Source organism: Myiozetetes cayanensis, unplaced genomic scaffold (assembly GCF_022539395.1).
Source record: "Myiozetetes cayanensis isolate MyiCay16 unplaced genomic scaffold, myiCay2020 scf5-8, whole genome shotgun sequence".
Classification (NCBI taxonomy): Eukaryota; Metazoa; Chordata; class Aves; order Passeriformes; family Tyrannidae; genus Myiozetetes; species Myiozetetes cayanensis.
Window position 1 is genome coordinate 3,603,540 of NW_026087742.1, and position 16,596 is coordinate 3,620,135.

The 16,596-nt window shown below is 37.2% G+C and overlaps 1 protein-coding gene across 5 annotated transcripts in view; it reads right to left on the reverse strand.

Annotated features, from left to right (window-relative positions):
• Positions 1-222: 222 nt before the first annotated feature.
• DCAF6 (DDB1 and CUL4 associated factor 6) overlaps positions 223-16,596 on the reverse strand; it is an 84,193-nt gene continuing 67,819 nt past the window's right edge. For all 5 annotated transcript variants that reach the window (XM_050333642.1, XM_050333641.1, XM_050333639.1 and 2 more), the window contains 5 exons: positions 10,775-10,913; positions 5,674-5,830; positions 4,187-4,275; positions 1,601-1,706; positions 223-669 (listed from right to left, as the gene is read on the reverse strand). In XM_050333642.1, coding sequence (XP_050189599.1) covers positions 605-669; positions 1,601-1,706; positions 4,187-4,275; positions 5,674-5,830; positions 10,775-10,913 — 556 coding nt within the window. In that variant the 3' untranslated portion in view covers positions 223-604. The remainder of the gene's footprint in view (positions 670-1,600; positions 1,707-4,186; positions 4,276-5,673; positions 5,831-10,774; positions 10,914-16,596) is intronic.

The window sequence follows — 16,596 nt, forward strand, 5'->3', positions numbered from 1 at the left end:
AAAACTGATGGGAAGACAGTTTTGCCTACATATGTGTGGGCTGCCCATGGAAGTGCAAGACCCAAGAGACACGGTGTCCCAAAGTCACAGAGAATCCCAGTGCTCAGTGTAAGAAATAACTGTATTTGTCACTCCACAAACATTGTAAGAAAGAATGCAAATGAAGGCAGTAATGGGGTTATAGTTGCAATGTGATAAATCACAAAGAAAAAACCACAAAACTACATAAAACAACCAAATCTTTTAATTAGAAAGCAACAAACATGCAAACAGCAGGTATAGAAATTGATTTGAACCAATGTTTTTACTATAATGAAAGTTACTTTAAAACATTGATCCAAGCTCCCACATTTGCAGGTTAAGGAAAATATTGCACTTTGCATCTCCTAGCACCCCTCATACATGGCAAAACATTTGAAAAACATTTTTGCTTATTTTAACTTGCACACTCTCCCCAAGTTCATGCACACAGTCATTCAAAAACAAAAGGTTAGGTTATCCAAAAGCAATACCTTAGAATTGCACTAGAGCTCTGTAAGGAAAAATATAATTAATGTCTTATAGAAATTCCACTGATGTCTCGGTGCTCGCACAAAACTGCCAGTTACTCTTCGTCTTCATTTTCGTTCTCCTGACCAGATCCTTCTGATCTGTCACCTTCCAATCGGTCTGTAAAACACAGAGATTTAGTAAAGAGAACTTACAAAGTTTTCTTTTTCTGGTAACTATTTATAAAATACTGTCTCCTTGGGCTGTTACAGAATGGGCAGTGTCTGTGGGTTATATGGTAGAGGAAAGTCTGTGTGGACTGCCAAGTAGAGAGTGGGTAGGGATGTTGCCACAAGAAAGCAGAAGAGGAGAAAAGCCCTAAAGGATTTGCAGGCATAAAAGGGAAATTTCTGTACAGAAGGAAAAACCTTGTAGCTGCTGACTGGCTGTCAGCACAGGGAAGATGAATGCAAGCATAACATTAAAATGCGATGGTGAGCACAAGGGACTGAAGTGCTGTTCTGGGGAACTGACACCAGCATAGCTGCAGTTAGAAATCTGAATACTCCAGAAACTGGGGGATCACTGTCTGTCACTGAATACATCAGACAAAGTACTTTTTGATGTGCATGTTTAGAAAAGGGCAAACACAAACGTGCAAGGGAACATGACTGAATCTACATCAGTCCTTTAAACAACATGCACTGTCAGGTTAAGAAACACTCCACCCAGCCATAACACAGAGTTTTGCTGAAATTGTTGTAAACTCAAATGTTGGGCAGTTCTTTTAGTGTTTTACTCCAAAGAGACTCCCCATATTCAATATCTACAGTCACTTTCACCTTCACCTACAGGGCTGTCAGCAGCTATGTCAGGATAGGTAGTATGGTAACATCTAAAATTATATTTTGATCTTTGTTTTGGGGTAAAAACAGGTACAAGAATGTTGTAAGCCTCACACTAAGAAGCAATTCCTAAGCACTTGTATTGATCAACCCTTGAATCTTTTCACCAGCCCCAAGTATAGCCACAGACAGGTCTTGATGATTCCCCAGTCCATCTGCTATTTCACAGACCAGTGACATGGGCAAGCTGTTCAAGAGACTCTCACCTGCTCTTATGTGATTCAACGAAGCCAACATTCGTAGCATGAAAGAAGCTGGAACAGTAATGGTGTTTCTGGTCTCTTCCAGCATTAATTCATTACGGGTTATAACCTGCAGGCAGGGAAGGGAAAAAAACAGCACCAGAAATAAGCACAAAATTGTACTGCATCAGTATGGGTTTGTAGACACAAAGTTCCTGTGCAAAGGCCAAAATTACAATAACAAACCAATATTTTAATAATTACTATTGAATACAGTTACTTCAATTGTATGTGGTCAGAAAAGTCAGACAGTGGACTCTACCTACAGTGTCTAACTGTCTGTCTAAAGAATATTCTAGTACGATCATCATTCCTTGTCCACAGGCACTGTAGGTATCTGAGAAAAACTTCTGAAATGAGTTCTCGCATGAAGTAAAGCAGAGTGATGAGAGAAAAAGCTGTTCCAGATGGCAACTGTTGGAAGGAACAAGTTCCAGCAACAGCGCTGGCCAAGAATGTGGGAAGGAAAAGAGCTGAGGTTACCCTAAACTCCTACCTTCATGCTGCTTGAAACTTTTGGAGAAAATCCAAGGAACACAAGCAGTTTTCTATCCCAGTTCTGGAACATTCTTCAGCTCCATAATTATTTCTAAACAGATCTACAGCTTGCCTCTAAATTACTTGAAAGAGCCAGTCCCTGCTGTCTTAGTTTAAAGGAAAAAAACCCACTAATGAATACTTTTAGCTCTCTTGCCTCATTCCTTGCTGAAGGTACTTCCTTGCCATCCTTCTGTCTTCCCCACTAAGTTCTAATCCCACACTTGTAGCTTGACAATGTTCTTTCATTTATCACTAAGCACAAAAGTTTCTTCAGGTAGAGACAAGTTCTGCCTGTTATTCACTCCTTGCTCCCAGATTAACTGCTGTAAGACAGGAAAATCATGCATTTCTTTTTCTCCTTGAGACTCCTTCTCCAAGCCTGTTCCTCTTGTAAGGAACAAGTTCTTGCAAATGTTTGCAGGGCCCTTCTCCCAGCCAAACCAAATCACCTCTTTAGTGTCATTCTCAGCTGTTCACCAGGCACTTTGCACAGCTGATCACTCCCTAACAGAAACAAGCTGAGAAGGCAGCAGGCTGCCATTTTTTTCTCTTTCACCCCCTCTTTCTCCAGTGCATCATCAATAACAACCCCTGACAACCTGCTCTGTTGCTTTTTCTCTATTCAGAGGTTTGTTCCCATCCCTGCTGTCTTTTCCTATTTACTGAGGGCATGGCCTCTCTCAATTTCCCCAAACACAATACCTTCTACCTACATCTTCCCTTCCATGGAAAATTCAGTTTAGGTATATTCAACACTTACTCTAGCTAATCTTAACATGCTGAATGAAAACTATTTTATTGCTACAAACATCTTCTGTCCTCTACATAGGTGTTTCAATACAGGGATTAAGTTAAAATACAAAAACCGTGTCAAATTACAAACCGCACTGCAGTCAACTTTTCTGAACGTTCTACAATTTTTATTAAAGAAAAAAATTATCAAATCTCTAAATATTTTGTTATTATTAAAAATCAAATGACAGAAGTAACAGTACATTAACTACTTTTAGCACACGTTTATGTCTAGCACTATTTCTAAACCCCAAAGGCTCCAAAACACATCACATACTAAAGCTGTCATACAACATACAAAGAAGTGTTTCTTCACTCAGTACTGCTAAAATAATGGAAAAGGTTCAAAACCCATAAGTAGATGGTTTGGGTTTTTTTTCAGGGGATGTAGAGTGGTGACTAAGGGTTGTGGGTTTCTGCTTAAAATATCTGTAGCACCAATAACTATACATATATATGTTACCTATAACAATTAGAAACCCCCCTTACTATATCTCTGCTTCCCAAGAGATTTCACACAAAAACCCCCAAACTAGCCACCCCACAAACAAATCTATCCTGTAATATTAGTTACAGAAAAACATAGAATATTTTAATAAATCATGTTATGTAAGTCCCTAATATGATTATTCAGCACTCAGCTATATGATCACCCAGGCCAGTTGCTATATACAGTTATATACAGCTATATACTGAGGGCACAAAAACAATGTGTTACATAACTTCACATACAGACTGACTTTTAGAACTAGTTGGGCTTGCAATGTTTGCTTTATTTCAGGAAGTTCCCAGTTTGCAATCTTAACCTTAACTCCCCTTTATGCCACTGAATATTTAATAGGATTGATTTTTGCACTCCCTGTTCTCCTGTATATCACTATATTTCCTTCAGTTTTTCTTTCATTTATTTATTTAGGAACAGGCACTACCTTCATTTATTAATTCCTGCCAGTTTTCCTTCTGTATCTGTCTGTTCACGCTTGTTCCAACTTCTTCCCTGTACACAATACATTTCTAGGAGAGCTGATGAAATGCAAAGTGCCTCTGTGTGCTGCCAAGGATGTGAAAGCTAACTATTCTGAAGGGTAGTTTTTTATTTGAAGCTCATTTGTTGAGCATTAAATAACTTTGCTAATTCAATATCAGTAATTTGTACCAAAGGCTTTTAAAGCCTAAGAAGATGCAACAATGCTACGAAAAAGGAGGAAAGGTTCTTACCTCATCTGCAAGTTTTCTGTTAAAAATCTTGGATTCTTCCAATGGTGACCATATTTTTATATCATAATCAATACCCGAAGAGGCCAGAACTAGAAGTAAGTAACAGTAATTCTTAAGTGTGTTAATGAATTACATGAAGAAAACACATGGAAACATCAACAACCTTCTTTTTCAAATTAAAAAAGCATCAGAATGTGCAAAAGATAGAAGCAGAAAGTAAGAGCAAACTCAGCCACTACTAATGCATTTCTGCTGACAGCCTGAAAATACATTACATATGTTAATAATAAAGCCTTAGGATTTGTAGACCCAGATACAAAGGCAGAACCAAGATAATTTCAAACGTATTTTGACATTTGATAATTTCAGTGTATTTCGTGTGAATTTATTTTATATTTAAATACGAAGATGCAATGGATGTTCTTAGAAAAACTTATTAAAATATGAAAAACAAAAAGTTGCAGAACATTCTCTGCACCAAAAGCACTACAAGAATTAAAATTCCATAGAAACATCTCAGTAGCTGGAAAATCGTACAAGATGAACTGTCCTAGAAGGCGACTGACCTCTCTTCATTACATTTTTAGTGTGTGATGGGGGCACAGTTACACTCCAACAAGAAATGAGCAAAACAATGAGGGCACATGGAAAGGTGCTTCCAAAGAAAGTATCCAACCCAACCACACACTCAGGACATGTCCAGGAACTCAATTTCAATAAAAAATTTAAAAGTTCAAGGTTCACCCAATGTAGGGCAGTATTCTGTGTTTCCCCAAACTGTCCAAAAAACCCCCCATCCTCTTCTGGTATTATTATAACAGTTTTATTTGCTAATTTATTTATAGCTGACTGTTCCTATACAGCCATGGAAGCTATGAAAAAAGAAATAACACAAATACTTTCTCTGACTGTGTCAGAGGCTACAGAATGGTTCAGATTTTCCAGCTACATGGGGTTCCTTTCATTACTTTAGTGCATCTTTTCTATAAATATTTTCCTCTAAATATAAATTAACTTCTATGAATTGTATTAAATTCTTCTAATCTCACAAAGCCAGTGAGATGGAGACACCCACTTCACTCAACTTTTTTTAACAGAGCCAAGTAGAGACCAGATTCCAATATAAATTCCCAAAGTATTGCTAGCATTTCAGTGACCCCATATTTCCCTCAGTAGTGTCATGGAAAACATTTGATGTATTGAGGGCAGCAAGAAATGGAGATTCTTCTTATTACGTCTGACAATACTCCTATAAATACGATGTCAGTAATGGCTTCATTTCAATACATTATTGAGTCAGGAGAGTTTTAATGGCCAAAGGTCATTAGCAAGAGGCAAAATGAAAAGCAGTATTATCTAATTTATATGGGAAAAAAATGAACACTAGTTCAATAATCTTTGCAATTCTCTATTCAGGGCAGAGTTTTAAAATGAGCTTTAAAATGCTCTACACTACAGATGCAGAGTGTGCAAAATTAGGATCTTACTTGGGTCAAAGGGATGAGGCTGAAGACAGTTCACCACATGATTATCAGCTTCCAGCAGCATGAGATGCTCAGCAGTGTGTCGGTCCCATATAAAAATATGGCCACAGTCTGAACCACTCATGACGAAGTTAGATCCCCAAAAGTTGGCTTCCTTTATCTGCAATAAAAACAAAAATTACTTTGTAAGACTACCCAGTGAAAAGCTCAGAGCACACTCCCATTTCTGCAATAACACTGCTGCTGAAGGAGGAGCCCTGCATACACAGAAATAAGATTTAAGAAAGCTTAAAGGAAACATTTAAAGAATGATTGGGAAAAAAAAGAATGTTCAGAAGGTTATAGATCTCCAGAGCAACATAGCTCCTAACAGAAAAAAAAAAAAAAAAAAAGCAAAAGCCTTAGGGCAGACTGAGCAGTTTGAAAATACATGTCAGCTCTGCCACTGTTTGAAGTGACAGGAGTGATACTGGAGTAGGTGAAACAGCTTTCAGGAAGAGTTTGGTGAGTTAAAGTGTGTGACAGGCTAACCCCTGGGAGGATTTATGAAAACTGGATGGTGGGAGTTAACTGGGTCTGACAGACAAAAAAAGCTCATGAAATCAAACTTAGGATTTTTTTCCTTCTCCCCCCTCTATAATAAATCATATAAAAACTAAGACCTTTTAGCCCAATGCCAAAATTCAAGTTATAAAAATCACTGAACAATGAAGGCATCCAGGTTGAAGTGACTCTTCAGCTATTACAGTAACAGTAGATGAAAGTAGAAGCATCTCTCCCTGCAAGTGGAACCAATAATATCCCAGTTTTCATGACAAAGCACACAGTTGTTCCTATCATTACTTTGTTGATGCATTCGAGCAAAATGTTTGGAATGATCTGGGTAACATTTGTCTCCTTATCAGAAGTGTTCCCATGATATCAGCAAAGAGTGCACGGCCATCAAGGACTGATTATTATTTCAATCTTATTTTTTTGTAAATGACACATGTTGCTGTGTGTAAATTTAGAGAGCGAGGCAAAACTGATCTTGCAAAGGCAGTGAGTTGTTTTGAGGACCCGCTGTTCACACCGAAGGTCATTCCAGCACCTTTGGCCAGTTTACAGAATTTTATTTTGCACTGATTATATACACAAATTATATTAATTTTTAAATCACCTGTCACAAATCATTATTGGATAATATTCCAGTTTGGCCTACAGCTAAATCCTAATGTTATTGTTAATGCAGTAGTTTGGCCTTGGATTAGAATTGGCTGTAATTAAACATTCAAGGAATCTCTGATTGGAGAACATTTGAAGAAGGAAATTGTAGAGCTCTAAGAATAACATGGTAATCATTTCTGCATGAAAGATGTACAAATTACTCAAGAATTTTTCATAAACAAGAAAAGATGGGAGGAAATTCACAACCACAGAAGGGTGATTTAAAGTGTGCTCATCTGTTTGTGAGTGAACACAACTGGGCTGGATGTGCCATTGACTGAAGGGACTGGAGAAAGGTCCAAGGTCCTTGGGAAGGCCTCCGGAAAACCGGAGGCGGGGTTTTAAGGAACACTATGCTGCTGCTCCAGGTTACTACAATGATTTATTATATAATCTATTTCCCTTTCCTTCTGTGAAGGGCTCTTGAGCTCTGTAAGATATTCCTGGGCTCATCAGCCTGCTTGTTCTGGGCACACATTTGCTGACAATGCTGTGATGGCCAGATTGTCTTGTCCCGTATTCTGAGAATTAAACAAAACAACAGAGATAGTCAATGACAAGCCAGCTAACTTAACTTGGAAAAGTCTTTGGGAGACAAGGGAGTCAATAAATCTACACTTTCTCCCCCATTTGTTTCCATCCCTAACCCCAAAATATGCTATTGTCATAGTATTATAAGAACAATGTTATTATCCAATAGTAACTTATAAATATTAGTTATACTTTAGTATGGATTCATACATTTATTATTCATATTAACTATACTATTTATATTTCTTAAATGTTATTTATAAGTAATTAATTGTGTAGTAAATGTATTATCTATTAATTGTGTATTTACTACTCCTTGAGAGTTTCAGAGATCTGTAATCTCAGGAGTTTTGGAACTGACAGCAGCTGAAGCAGCCTGTGCTATGAAACAGAGCAGCATTAGAATGGAAATTATCAAAACTGCAAGCCAGGGAAAATGGTGGTAGTATCAGATCTCCATTTCCTTAAAATGTAATGTTGATGCTATGTTACACCTGCTATTTTCAAGATACCCTTATGATCACAGCCTGAAAGAATGTGGCTTATTCAATTTCTGAGCCAAAAAAAGCCACCCTGGAATATTTTTGTTCCAAGCAACAACTATTAGGCTTGCTAAATGTAGAATGATCTTTTCCATGCCAAGGCCCCTCTTGCCCTCCTTTCCTAAAAAGCTGTAACCCAAATGATGCCCAGCAATTAATCTGAACAAACAAAAATGGGTCACTTCCCTCACTAATGATAAGAATCTTCTTCAGAAATCACTCCTGATTTCACTCAGATCAGATCCTCAAAATAACCATTGTTATATATATGAAACTGTGTCATGTACAGGGTGAGAGGGTGGATGGGGTGGCAGAGGGAGAAGGGATTTTGCTTCAACAACAGTCAAAACAGTCACAAGATGTGAGCTGAAAACTCCACAATAGTTTCACGTTTGTGTGTACGAAAGAGTCTGGAGAGTTAATCTTGTGTGCAGGATTATTGTTTGAAGAGTTACCAGTGCCTCCTACAAACTCTGTAAATGGACATACAGTGGGCAAGTTTTCCAGTGTTCAGAGTTTAGTTTGGTATTTAAGAATAACACTGTCATAAGGGACAGAATTTTGCCTTGGAGACTATTTACACAGGATTCTACTATGAATAATTTTACAAGTAATGCATTGTAATAAAGCTCTAAAGAAGGCAGTGTCTGTATCCTTATATTTCTTTTTGCAGTTTCCTCAGAAAATGCACTGAAGAAAAGGACAGAGGCATTGTCTTGCCCTGTGCTTTGCCTCTGCTGTCTTGATACAGAATCACTGGTAAGCTGAACCCCTTAATGCTGTTAAAAATATGTACTTTATTTCCAGCACAAGTATATCCAGTTTTAAATTTCAGGCTTGGTAGATCTTTGTCTACAGAATATGTACCAATGATTGCAGGCAGTGTAGTAAAGTCATCCTGATGTCTAAAAATAGGCCAGAGAAACTGCATTCCTGAATTTTGTAGTGAATTCCAATATATTAATCTTTTCATAGCTTTTGTCTTATAGCTCCTCTTAATACATTTTTTCATTATCCTGTTATATCTAAATTATCCCCAATAATAAATAACTTTATATTTTAATTTTCAATTATGACCTCTTCCTGTTTCATTTGTATTCTCTTACGTAACTGCTGATTTTACCTTTCTAATATTAAAAAAAATCAATTTTAGCATAACAGAAATGAACAGAATTAAAATTCACATATAAAAATTTTGGGGTTTTTTTTCAAACTTATATACACACTCACTTCTATTGTATGAATACACAACTTATCCCATTTATCCTTTACATTCAGATGCTCCATTGAAGAAAAGTTACTTTAAAGTCCACGCTTTAAAAGGGGGACTCTGGCCTTAGGAAAAGTGGAATAAAGGAAGAATGTGATATATATAAAAAAATAAGATTAAAGAAACATTCCAACCCCACAAATGGTGCAAGCAAATATCAATATAATGATACTTATCTTTTGTTTTCTGGCAATGCAAGAATGACACTTAAATATGCTTATTAAAAAATTTTTCAAGATTACCAAATTAAGTTCTCAAAAGTAAGGAACTATCAGAATTATTCAATTTGCCTTCACAATCTTAATTCAGTCTATATATTGAAAGGGAAATGTCATCAGCCCTTGCCTTGCAGGAAAGAGGAGATCACTCAAAACAATAAATCAAAATGGAGTTTGAGATGACAGAGGCCAACAGGGAAGATTACACTGTCTTTCAGTGTACGTGTTCCTTGTCATAGGTGCTCATGTGAAACAAAAGCAAAAAGACCAACACACATCCCAAAGAAAACAATCCACAAAATATGTGAAATTGTCTCTATAATAACATATGCAGATGGAGACTGAATTAAGACCCCTTAGATGAGCTCACTTTTAATATCTCTTAACTACAAAGTGCTTCACGCTAAGGCATTTAAATTAAAGGAGAGTAGAGCAATTAAAATTGATTTCTGAAGTACAGTGCAAAACTCCTTGTCATTAATCAAAGTTTATTCTAAGCCCTGTTGCTCACATAGACTGAAATATGCATTTATTGAAGCATTTTCCCCAGTGTAATCAAAGCTATTCATACAAACTCCACTAAATTGCTTTCAGAGGTTGGGAGACTCCTCAGATCATCTGCAAAATAACACACCAGCTTCTTCTACAGAATACCACCTAGTACTCAGAACTTCACAGCTTCAAATTACTGTAAAAAGCAAAATGAGAAATAGCAAGGAAAACAGCATTTTTGTTTTTCATGCACTGTTGCTTTACAAATACAGTAGTTGCATTTTTCTTAAAACACAGGATGCATTTTTCTTAAAACACAGCATTTTGTATGAAAAAGACCAAGTATCTGGTAGCCATGTTATGATTTAATAACTGGCACTAGTTCCTTTTTTTAATTCAGAGATGTCAAGGCTCTTCAAAACTATGATTTAATTCTCACTTTCCCTTTCCAAGCTATTCAAAATTATTATTTAATCTTTGACTTTAAAGAGCCTGGAAGGGAAAGGGAGGATTAAATCATAATTTGGAAGGTAGGCACATTTTATACCACTTAAGATGACAGACAAAATTAAAAAGAATCCAAGAAAAAATATGCAAAATTTCAAAGGAAGTTAAGAGGAGAGAGTCTTACACTCAAGAAAACTAAATGCCAAGCACAGTGACAGGACTCACATTCATTTTAATCTTCATTTAGAGCAAATTATGTGCCTTATAAATGAATACAGAAGAAAAAGTGCTTGCAATGCACTACAATATCCTTTTTTGGGAAGCACATCAATGGAGCAGCTACACTGATTCAGTCCCTAACACCTCTACGGTTCCCAAAAGAGACAAAGCGTTTGTACCATTGTTCGGGAGTTCCGGTGGCCTTTATAAACCATCTTTATTAAAGGACGTCTGATGTTCAACGTTTCCAGTTCTTCCATCTCTTTCCTTTCTTTCCTCCTCCTGAAGAGCTCCTGGATTCGGGCAACTGCAGATCGTCTACAAAGTGCAGACAAAGAGAACAGCGCTGAGAGTCCAACCCTGAACACTGAGCTGGGCTATCGCAAAGGACTATAAAATAATAATTAGGCACTCAAACACATTCTCCATGAGTTTGAAACAGACATCAACTTTATCTCGAATGTAAAACTACAGAGTTGAATTTTTTCCATCCTGGCTTAGAACAAGAACAGCATGCAAGGCAGTGGAATGTCAAGTGATGCCAGGTTTTATTCCCCCTCTGTTGAACAAACTTCAGCTGTTGGCAAAATTCACATGCTATTTTATTCTTCAGTGCTGGGGAAAACCCTCCACCCATAATGAGGTAGCAAAGTTCTGAAGTGAAAAATCTCTGCCAGCCAAAACAGAAGTTTTTAAGTTTTAAGAAATTATTAAGGATTTAGTGAGCCTTCCAGCGTGACTTGGTTTTTCTATAAAATTTTATTCATTGTATTTCTCCTCACTATTTCTGTATGACAAGACTCAAGACTTAGGCAGCTTTTAAAAAGTTTGTACTAAGGCAAAAGATGGTTTGAGATCAATTATTGCAGCAGCTATCCCTTATGTTAGCTGCTAATATTTCCTAGAATAACAGAGAAAAAAAGCTAAATTACATACTTTGTTTTGTGAATGTTTAATTCCAGGAATCTATTTTTAAAATAATCTGTGAAAAGACCTTGGTGCCAAATTTTTCCTGTTTAGCTCTTTAGTTTGCAGATTCTCACAATTCCAGCTATGATCAGAACATCACATTCCAGGACCTGCATCTAGTTCTTTTGCTTCCATCATTCCTTGCCAGGGTTGCTATGAGCTTTGAAGTCCAGAACACAATCCAAGGGGAATATCACTCTCAAGATGGACCAGGTACAGATTTTAGCAGAATGCAAGGAGTCAAAATACTACAGTTGAAATACTACAGTGCTTCCAGAAAGTAACCTGAATTTGTTCACATATAATGTGGTCTAGTGTTTTAGTCACTGATCCTGGAGACTCCAGCAACAAGTCCTTTACTCCAGAAAAAACCACCACCAGATCTATCTCATCACTCATTTTCTCAGCCAGTGGTCTGCTTAGGTTTCTGTTTAATCTTTGCCACAGAAGAAAGCTGCACCACAAGGTTAAAGTGAAGTGTTATCCTACAGCCAGGCAAAGAAGGAAAATGAATGCAAGTAATGAGTCATTAATACAGATTTATTATGAAACAAACAAACCACAAACTGTCACACTAAGACAGATAATACAGCTAAACTTTTAAAATAAATTATAACGCTTTTTTTAATAGAAATTAGGAGATTTGAAAGGACTAACCAATAGATCCACTTAACACTGTGCTATTTATTATAATATATTTCTTAGATGTTTGCCTAGCAAACAGTCCCAGGGAAAATAGACTACTACTTCCTTGGTGAGAGTTTTCTGTCCCCTTAAAATCTCCTGTCTAGGCAATTTTCTGGTTCCTCCTTCTTATACTATGCTAAATAAATACCTTGTATTTGTTAGTTAGTCCTTATAACACAGAGAGTTTCAACTTCAATCTTCAATAGATTTAAGAAAAGGGTTCTTCACAACATCTTCATACAATAGAAGGGGAGGGGGACAAAAGAAGCCCATGTTCTTTATCTACTGTGCTTTAAAGATTCACAGAATATTCTCCTCACCAGTTTACTTCTACATGAAGGAAAAACAATGGCATGTACACGATAGGCTACATCAAGCATTTACAGAAACTTTAAGCCATTATTTGTACATATTTGGGTTTGTATGTGCTTTTTAAAAAAGATGGGTTTTGTGTGAGAAAGTAAAACCAAGAATCACGTAATAACTGCTCTGCTATCAATCCCATCAGTGATCCCACAGCTTTGGAAAGGGCACACACAGCTCTTCAGCACAGTGAGACCCTTTTGGTTTCAGAAGCACACCTGCTGCCTTCCACCTATCCCTCACTGTGACTGCTATTTGTATTTTTGTTGTATTTTTTCACATTATTAATTAAAGACATGCAGTGAAAAAGCTGAGAAGTTAAACATTATTAGGACTGACAAAGCAGTAGACCTGTCCTGCTCTTTCAGAAGGGTGACTTGCTGGGTAGCAGTAGCAAGTCTTGGGACTAGAAGATGGTATTCAAGTAACTAATTGGTAAGGCAGAGGAGTTTCTTGCACATTTTTTGATCTAAACATCTCCAGAAAAATTAATCTCTTTCCCTAAATTCCCCTAGGCTTGAATATGCAGACATTACAAAAAAACCCCTCAATACTACTCAGCAGTTGGAATCATGCATTTTAAAATAAAAGCAGAAGCACAGAAGCAAGTTTTGGTAGAAGGTCTCTTCCAACTAAACTGAGCTCTGAATTTAAAATCCTGATTTGGGGCCTTATTTTAAAATGCATGACTGGATTTATATTTATTTATCTTGTAAAGGGAATGATTACCTTCAACAGGGAGAATGCAGCCAAGCATACATGGCTTTAACTGTGAGACTGTTGTATGGAGCCCTCTAACAACATACTGCAAAAAGCAGGAACCTGGCAGGGGCAAATCTGCTCCAGAAAGATAAATATGAGCCCAATCTAATGGCTTTTCAGAACAAAGAACATTACAGGTAAAAGGATTCTCCCTGAGAGGTATTACTTTTTCATAATTACAGATGTTCTATACATTTTTTAAAGTCACACACACAGAAAAAAAAGGTTAAAATCCAGCATATCTGTTTTCCTGGTGCTTTAATTTTCATTTGTATTTTGTGATAAGCAATTCCTGTCTATTCCAACATGAATTTAGATAGCAGCCTAGTCAGTTGGAGAATCAGTGGATACAGAAGCATGCTGTGCAATTTGTTCTGTTTTGGAATTCAGCTTAAGCTAAGCCTGACTGGGAGGTTCTGCCTCCCTTCCAAACTGCATGCTCTTCCAAGCACAAAATGTCAGACAAGGAGATTTACGCACAGCCAGCTCCATCAATGGATACAGTTGTAGTATGTATTCACTTCTTTTCCCCTTATGATCAGCCAGGTTTGAAGTCTTCAAAGCCAATTGCAAATATTAATTATCAAAAGCCCATTTAAATTAAGCCCAACATGAGGGGAATAGGGATTTAGAAGTGAAGCTGTTATTTTATTTCAATTAAACATAGGTTAAAACCACCACCAACAAAAACCCCACAAAACTCTTGTGATGCAAACTGATCCACAGCTATATATCATACATGGAGAGAAATGGAAGAGATGTAAACATGGAAGTTAAGCCTTAAAATAACTAACTTGTCACATAGGATATTTTCTGTATGTTTAGAACTTCTGAAGTGTAATGAGGATATTTTTTAATACAAAAATCTGTACAATTTGCACAATTAAATAACTAGTTTGTTTGTTAAAGGACAATAATACAGTGGCTGCCATAAAATTAATCTGGTACCCCAGATAACCCTGCTTCTTTCAAACCCCATTATCCCAGATCGACCCTCTCCTGAGCTGGGCTGCAGAGCAGGTCTCACGTCCAGCTGCTTCCTTTTCCCATCCCTCTTGTCTCAGCTCTGCATTGAGTGCTGAGCTCAGTACTGATTCCTCCAGTATTAAGGCTTTTTGCCAGTTCTGAAGTTTACAAATTTACTTACACGCAGACAAACTGTCTTTTTTCTGGCAGACTGCTTTGGGTTGGAGGGATCTTAAAGATGACCTGGTTCCAAAGCTCTGCCAGGGGCAGGGACATCTCCCACCAGACCAGTGCTGACCACAAGCCCTGGTTCCTTCTCTTGTGCTCTTTCAAGTTTAGATATTATTTTTTCCCATGCTGGAAGAAAATTTGCCATCTTCTTGTTTGAACTATTTTCCCTGTCCAGAAGGGAAACCTGAGGCTTATAACCATTAATTTAGATCCTCTTTCTCCAGTGCCTTTTGGTCACTTGGACAACACTCTCCAGCACAAGGTGTGATTCCTGGGCTTGTCCTGTGCAAGGGAAAGAATTGGACTGCACAGGACTGATCCTTGTGGGTCCCTTCCAACTCAGTATATTCTGTGTTTCATTATTTTGTGAGTGTGTGTGTATATCTAAAACATTTCAGCAAATCCTTGATCAAGCTCTGTCTTTTCTTTGTTGATCTCGCAAAGGAATCCACTTGCCAGCTTCCATGCTCCTGCCCAAGAATTCCAAAGACTTGTCTTAACAAGCTGGCTATCATCCCCAAAGTCAAATCTGGCTCAGGAAGATGACTAATTAATGACCCATTGTACTGGTCTGCACCCCAGCCCATGGCTTCTCTTGCCATTTTAGTCCCTCCCTGGGGAGAGTGAGTCAGCCGTGTGGGGCTGAGCTGCCTGCTGCAGTTAACCCACAACCACCGTATCAAAATAGTGGCTTCTCTTCTAAATACCAAAAGTTTATTATATTTCTGATATTAGTGACCAAATAATCATTTTCTTTTAGAAGCTTCTGAACCTATGGAAGAGATTTACTGCTGCTGCCAAATTTCAAGCATTGAGATAATTCAAAACCAAAGGCAAACCCATCATGTTAACAGCACATTGACACTAACCTAAAGCCCAAGGTATTTCACTGCTGATCATATAAAAAGAAATGTTTACTGTCACTCACTCCTAGATCATTTCCCAGCCTTCAGACACAATCGACGTTTCAATTATTTTCAGTTCCAAAACATTTTTAGGTTTTCACCTGATACATTGCCAAGTGACAATGAAAATTAGAAAGAAAAAAAAATACTGACAAAAAAATTGTATGCTGAATGCATCATTCACTTTATATTAAATTTATAGCAATATGAAATATATGTCCCCCTGGGCTGTGCTGAAGAGCTAAATAACTCCATGGTAAGCATGTTTAAAGAATGCTTATTGTGAAATTTAAAGTACAAAAAGTACACAGAGTCCTGAATCTCTAAGAAAGTTGATGAGTTAAATCCAGGTATTCCAATTGCAGCTAAGATGGAAATATAAGACAAAGAATTACACATCTGCACTATTTTCCTGTAGGCATTTAAAATATAGGACTCAGGGCAAGTATTTTATGAAGCACATCTTGAGTCTTTGCCCTTCTGGCCACACAAAGCCAAGATGTTCATTCTCATCAGTAGAATGACTTTGTGCCATTTCCCCTGTAAAGGCCTTTGACTTTAATTACAGTAGAGTTTCTCCCTCTTATAGTATGTGGCCAAACACAATTACTCAAATTGCCTTATCTGTTCTTACAACTTCACCCAAGTATTTCAATGAAGAATATGAGAACAAATGACTTTTTAATTTAAAAGAAGGATCATAGAAGATCCAGCATGCATCTTGCTCAATATGTATTGCCAAATACAGCTCTAATAATTATGCTCAGTTCCATAAGCTTGCTCAGACAAAAAAGTATAAGTGGTCTTTGATACATATTTTTGTCTAGAACTGGATGTTCTCTACTACCAGACAAAGCAAGTCAGCAGTGGCACATGCAAATATAATTCGTTCCTCAGCAGCTAAATTTAAAAAAAAGGTATTTCTTTTCACAAACTGTACACTTTTCAAATTCTATTAATTTCTATGCACACAATATACAGGTTAATAGGTTGTTAAATGCATACACTGCCATTTCTTTTCAATTTCCATGCAACGCATGCAGCTAAATATAACTCAAGCAATATGCTCTGTAATTCATAGCAATTGAAGTATAGCAATTCTTAAAATGCCAGTTAGA